The sequence below is a fragment of the Brugia malayi genome (assembly GCF_000002995.4).
Source record: "Brugia malayi strain FR3 genome assembly, contig: Bm_v4_ChrX_scaffold_001, whole genome shotgun sequence".
NCBI lineage: Eukaryota > Metazoa > Nematoda > Chromadorea > Rhabditida > Onchocercidae > Brugia > Brugia malayi.
Window position 1 is genome coordinate 7,181,537 of NW_025062479.1, and position 7,097 is coordinate 7,188,633.

Here is a 7,097-nt window from a genome sequence, read left to right on the forward strand (position 1 = left end):
AAAATAACTTCTTATTTTGTCTTGTGTGCGCTCAATATTTCTTTTTTTACAAAATTCCTTTAATCATTTTTTGCCACGCATTTAAGAACTATCAGTTATTTTAAACTAAAAACGATTTCACTTCATATATACATTCATTTAGCTATTTATTCCACGTCATAACTTTTCTTAATTTATCATGTCTAATTTAGTATTTATAAATAAAATATGATTTCTGATATATTGTTAATCATATTTTTTTAATAAAATTGATTATTTGCTACTTCAAATAATTTAAAGCATTATGCGACAAATCGTTCTCATAGAAATTTATTATTGTTGAAAATAATTTATCCTGCTAGTTGGAGGCATGGAAAGTTAGCTGAGTTAAGATTTGATTTTCTTAATTATAGCAGAACAGACAACTGCTCCTTTTTTTTCGGTTGTTCTCGTTGAGTCAGAAAAATGAACCAGAAAATCTTTATTCATTGAAAACGTTATTCCCCATTATTCAAGTTTTCTCTCTTCCTTTAACTGTTCCAACTATTTGAAGTTTGCTTTTCAAATGTTTTTTTTTTTTTTTTTTTTTTTTAAATTGCAAATCACAAATTTGGATCAAAACATATCTTTAATGTATATTTATCTTGGAATTGACTAGTATTTCTGTTATATCATTGCAATCGTCGCACATACAAGATTACGAAACAGTAATTTAATCACATCATGCATATTTTCATCTCATTATCGCATACATAATAATTAGCAAATTATCGCTATTAATAGCAACAGTTATATGTTAAACTTAGCATTAATCTTACATTGGAAAGCTTTTCTGTTTCAAAGCGATGCAAAACATTTATATTTACAGTAAGAACAATATCTCTGCTAGTGGAAGAAAGAAATTTATCCCTAAATCGCAAGTGATCTCCTTGAAAGAATAAGAATAGCATTTGTTTTTTTAATATAGGTAATGTCTACTTCACAAATCATGAAGTTATTTGTTTTTAGTATTATTTGCTTAAATGCCTTTTCCTTTTCAACTTACAAATTTGTATTTTTATATTGAGTTAATTTTTCCTCATCTTTCTCAGGGTTTCACTTTAACAGACATTAATGGGTCCTACTCTAAGAATGACCCAAAATGTTGGAAAATAATTCAAAATAACTAATATAACTAGAATAACTAGCTCATTAAAATATTCCTTGATAACTCGTTCGAAATATAAATTGTATTAAAAGAAAAGTGTGGACAGAGTGGACGGATCCACTCCTTTTTATTTGATCCATTGCAACCTTATTGGAAATATACATGTAAAATTGTGTACAAATAATCTTAGTGTAACAATCAAATTATGATTCAATTTTGCCCTTTCTTTAGAACGTAGATTGCTACAAATTTCAAAAGCAGATCAGCTCATTTCATCCGCAGGATCTGTGACAAAAGGTTTTATTAATTGCATTCTGAACGATTTGTTTTATGTTGTATTATAAGAACTTATATGCATTCTCTAATAATTTAAATTTGGTTTAAATTTTTTATAATAATCATATCGTGATTGATGTCTAAGCTACAAGCACATTATGTTATTTAAATATTTCTGCTGATACTTTACCTATGTTGTTTAGAAAATAATAATGATAGTATAGTTTTTAAAATGTATGCTGTACTCGTTTCTGCCATCACACTTCAAATTTTAAAAAAATCTGAAATTGACTATAATTAAAGAAAACGAAACATGAAGTAACTTCGGCTATAACAAAAAATAATTATCGCAACTTTGCATATATCAAAGAACGAGCTAATTTTATAAATACAGTAAGACCTCGGTATGGAAAAATGATCAAATGTTCTTATCATAGGACAGCTCGTTCCAGTTTAACTGATTTATTTATAATGAATTGAACATAGTATTTTGTTCCTTATCATTCCTGTTTAAAATATTCAAAATCGCAACAGTATAACGACAACTTCATATCACTGGACTTTCCTATTTCTTCATAAAAGTCCTTTTTCTTGTCAACCCTAACATATTCTATTTTTTCTTTAATTTATGTTTTTTCTGAAAAATTGAAGTATTGCTTATCATTTCTTTGATATAAGGGTTGTAGATATAATAAGTGGATTAGGCAATGAAGTTGAAATATTTAATAACTTTTTTTTTTGAAATTTAAGGAAACAAAGAACTAGTGAAGATAGTATGAGCGTGTTGCTTAATTTGGTAAGTTATAAAAATAAGAACTTATGGTAAACAATTTCAAACAATGTTTCACATACCTAGCTATTTTTAATAGATTTTCCTGTGATCGTCTTATAAGAAGCTACAACTTTTATTATGAGTGGTCTTGATTACAAATTTTGTATTGCTAGATCATAATTTCAGAATGCATAAAATCTTAGAACTTCTTGTTCTTAGATGCATGGAGGGCAAACAGAAAGCTAACTCAAAATAAATTCAATAATTGATCATTTTGGTATGCTATTCACCGAAGCATTTCCTATCGACAGAATGATAGCTTTACAGGAATTATTAAAACCAACTTAGTTCAAATTTATTCACTCAAAAAAATTTCCTGTACATTTTGAAAAACTTCGTATAGAATTCGAAACCTTTTTAATTTTTTCAGCAAATTTCTCTATGCTTAATCTTTAGGATCATGATTTTGATAATGACTAATCAATAATATTTCTTAATATTATTAATGCACACGATATGTGTTAGTAGTCTGCACTGCTTAGTCAAAGTACCATCCACTTTTCGACGTTGACATGTATTTCTGAGGAATGTCGATGCATAGCTAATAGCAACTATTTTATTGCAGCCCGGTTATTAAAAAATGTCTCTTGAGTTCTTCCACAATTTAACATTGTTACAATGTCTCTCTGTTAGCGCCTTCATTACTACCGTATCACTCTTCTTCTGTGGAATGTGAGTTTGTTTTTCGATTTCATATCCCAGAAACTTCTTCCTTATTAATGCCACGCGCTGGCTGTCTTTATATTGTCAGAAATTTATTTCACTGTTAACTAAATTTCAGACCGATATGTGTAAATATCTGGAAAAGACGAAATACAAAAGATATCAGTGCAGTGCCGTTCCTAATGGGTGTTCTCGGGTAAGTTTCTTTTTTCTCCAACTCATTAATGAATTCTCAAAACATTCGTTTATAAAAAATCAAATATAGCACTTCAGAGCGGTATACTGGCTGCGATATGGTTTAATGAAAACGGATTACACAATGATCGCAGTGAATATCTTTGCCGCCACACTTATGGGCTTATATCTTATATTTTACTACTTCATGACTAAAAAGAAGGTAATCGTTTTATAAATTACCAGCTTTTGAAACTGTTTGGAAATCAATAAAATATTAATGTGTTCTATACTGAACTGAATACTTAATCTTCAGTATCTGAAGAACGAATCTGAATTAATCTTTGACTCTCATCTTATCAGGTAACATTCATTTCTTCCCGTTGTTTTACAAGTATTTCTATTATGCAGCTATGGATCTCGATTGAAATTTGTGCCGTGATATTCCTTATATCATTGATGCTTCTTTTGGTCCGGATATATAGGCATGATATTTTTCATCCACTTGGCTTTACATGCATGACCTTTAACATTTTAAACTTTGGTGCACCGTTAGCTGGTCTTGTAAGTTATTACATTCATTTTTATTGAATTTCTTCCTTAAAATGCTAATGTAAGTCAAAATTTCTAACGAAGTTTTCATCATCTTTAAAGGCGAAATTCTAACACTTAGAAAGTGGTATTACGGCAACGCAGTTGCGAGACGTTACCATTGCCAATGTGTATAGCTAATCTTCTTGTATCAAGTCAATGGGCTTTATACGGTGTGTTGGTATCTGATGTTTACATTATTGTTAGTTTTCACTTTTATTTTTGTTTTCTGTTGTTTAAAAGCTCTGTTCAAAAAATGCTATAAGATTAATGTTGTTCTAAAAAAAGGTTATTTAAAGAAATATTGCGAAACTAAATGATACCGTTTTTTTTCCTTTACAATTTGGGCGAAATTATTAAGCCTAATAAATTTACTTATTTCGAATTTCCTGGTCAGTCTGAACAGTTCCAGTAAAGTCGTAAAATCTCTTTCCCGTCAAATGGATACTTATTTTCGGTGTAGACACCGAATGCGATTGGAATGCTGTTGGCAATGATACAGATAGCATTGTTCCTAATATTCCCAATGAAACAAGGACGCCTTTCACCAGTACAACGGTGTTTCAATCCTTCATGCTGCGCTACAGCAGCTTCTTTCTCTTCTGATGAGAACGGTTCGCATTTCGGATCTAAATTATTGTTTGGATAGTGCATACCCTGTTGTAGGGGGAAGTTAAGGACGATATTTACGGATAAGCTATATTTTTTGAGCTTGTTCAGTTAACTCCTTCCTGATAGTTGTACATTATTTTGGTTCTTTCCAAACCCTCGATATAGCTCAATATTCTTTTACTTCTGCGAGTTAATTTGAAGATTAAGAAAATTCTAGTGTATTTTGCAGTTCGTTTAATCAGTATGGGAAGCATTATTTTCGTTCCAAATAAGAGGAATTAAGAGAACTATTTATAAAAATATTCACTGTAGAGAAAGGAATAGGCCGCTTTTGTTTTGAAACTACTGCTGTTCACAACTAAGTTTTTGCAATTTGCGGTGAGTTTCATCTCTAACTTCTTCCTTTTCCTGAACTCGTCACTGATTTTTGTCTGGAACTGCTGGATGATATTTATATTCAGCAAAATGGAACTGTTTGTTTTCCTGTAGTGTATTTTATCAATAACCCATTTTTAGAGATCAAGGATAGATCTAAGTAAATTTTACTTTATTGTTAATTACCCTTCATTATTTCCAGAAGGTTTAGGTTTATCTAAATGAAAAAGAAACAAATGGGCATGATACTGTATCTTAAGGAATAATTTGAGAAAATCAGGAAATTAATGATCTACATTTGTTGAAATTCCGAAACTATTTAGTTTGCAAATCACATGCTTCGTTAGATTTCTCGTGGTAATCAAATTCTAGTATTGAATTCACTATGGTTGAAAAACCTTTCAATTACTAAACAATTACTAAACACCAGTGATGTGATCTGCAAATGCCTTTGTATAATTACAAATCTTTGATGTAAAATTAGCTTAGTGATTGATGAAATGGAACAAAATTTTTTTCACTAATAGCTATTAAATTGAACATAGTAATAGTAGTGGCAAGCTTACGAGATAACCTTGTTATCTTTACCGTTGTAGAAGATTAAATTTTGCGGTCTTTTTTTTTTTTTTTTTTGTTTTGTTTGGTGCATTCTTAAATGCTTTTTTAGTAAGTTTTTTTTTTTTTTTTTTTGGTTCATTTGTTTTTAGAGAAATTGAAGAAGCCATATATACAGGAAAAGAACTCACTACTAAGCAGTAACAGAGAGTCTGTCCACGTCGCAGGTGATTTCTCTTTAACATCTTTCTACCTTTATAATTGTACATGTAACAACATCTTATTATGATAAGGACTATTTCACTTATAGTTTATCTTTTATTTTAGTTTTTCCAAACCGGATATTTTCAAATCATCGTTGTTTGCTCCATATTCACTAACACGAATTTCCCTGATTCCCTGATTGTTGTTCATTTTGATAATTTATGTTAGAAATTGCATTATAACTGACAACTGGAAAGGCGGTAAAAGGACGATGTGAATTAATACACAAGTAAATTATTAAATTAGTCTAATTATTTTTAGGTTGGGATCGAAAATCTCTGAGTACGTCCTTACATATATCTATCTATTTGAGTTTTTCGAGCTTTCAACTTTATCTGAAAAGTAAAGAAGTTTTTGTAAGTGGAAAATTTTCGTGCTTACAGATAGCTTCATTGTTTTTGTTTTATATTTTGCATATCATACCAAAAAAAAAGTTTGAAAGGAAAAAATTTTTTTATTTTCGTTCTAGTATTCAAACTTTTTTGCTACGCGTAATTGCCGTTTCTCGAAGTTTCAAAAAAAAAACTGCATGACTATCAATTGACTGTTTATTGATTCGTTTATAGTTTTCTTGAATTTATTTTTATTCTATCCTAAAACAATTCTAATACTTTCTTTTCCAACAGTCGAAAACTCATTTTCCCGTTTTTTAATCTTCCTCTTTTCTTGCTGGTGAGAGTGTAAAGCATAACTTTTGAATGCAGAAATTATTCAAAATTTATGCTCCAGAACGCTTTTTAAATGTTCTTTTGCTATGTAGTTTACAATCATAATTAGCATAAATGCTTGCTTTTCAAATTCGTTTGGCTGAAATTATACAAGGAAAAAATTATTTACTAATCAAAAATTTTTGAATTGACTCTCTTAAACGGTTTAATCAGAAGTTTCAATTTACCTTCACTATAGCTTCTGTAAAATTATGCTTTCTTCTGTCCCCTCAAATTAATTCTGCATAGCTTATGTAATTATTGTTTATAAAAATAGCTTTTAAATTTCTATCTGGATAGTTTTACATTTTAAAAATGATTCCAAGTTTCAGTTATTAATGAAATGAAACCGAAAAAATTGTGGATTAATAGTGCAGCTAAAAAAAGTGAATTGGTGGACTCCGACTTGAGCAGAAGTCAAAGGTATTGTTTTTGATGGTTTTTAAAAATATTTTCTAATTTAAAAAGGAAGGTTCGATGCAATTCTTTACTATAATTTGTTTGTTTCTTTATTCAAATGTTCAAATAATTCATATAGGCCAATTCAAATAAGCTTTATAGTCCTCAATAATTTCTTAAATTAATAAGTCTACATAATGCTTTTAACAAACCGTCACTTATTTGTCCTTTTAAAGTTCCATTTCTCACTTTGCAGTGAGAAGCAAAAAGACATCGAAATACATTAAAATGGATTGAGGTAACTTTTATAACTTATTAAAAGTTCTGAAACTTTTAAGATTTGCTTAAATTATTCAATGTAGTGATCAGTGTTCTTCCATTACGTATATCCTATCATGCCTGACTGTTTTAGGGATTCTGGTTCCAGTCTTACTCTTTGAGTACATTATTTTCTTGAGGTATAGCCAAGTAGCTACTTTTTTCTTGTGGAAACTCTTTGTTAATGACAAATGGTATTGTCGAT

At 29.5% G+C, this 7,097-nt stretch overlaps 1 protein-coding gene across 2 annotated transcripts; it reads left to right on the top strand.

The window, feature by feature from the left end:
* Window positions 1–2,814: 2,814 nt before the first annotated feature.
* Window positions 2,815–6,861, top strand: Bm4758 (Uncharacterized protein; the record flags this gene model as incomplete). Of its 2 annotated transcripts, XM_043073954.1 has the most annotated exons (9): window positions 2,815–2,906; window positions 3,016–3,093; window positions 3,171–3,294; window positions 3,483–3,635; window positions 3,745–3,864; window positions 4,126–4,276; window positions 5,357–5,431; window positions 6,508–6,598; window positions 6,831–6,861. In XM_043073954.1, the coding sequence occupies 9 exons, from the start codon at window positions 2,815–2,817 to the stop codon at window positions 6,859–6,861; spliced, it is 915 nt and encodes a 304-aa protein (XP_042929888.1). The 2 variants fall into 2 exon arrangements, with proteins under 2 accessions (XP_042929888.1, XP_042929889.1); XM_043073955.1 differs by lacking the exon at window positions 5,357–5,431.
* Between the last annotated feature and the right edge of the window lie 236 nt (window positions 6,862–7,097).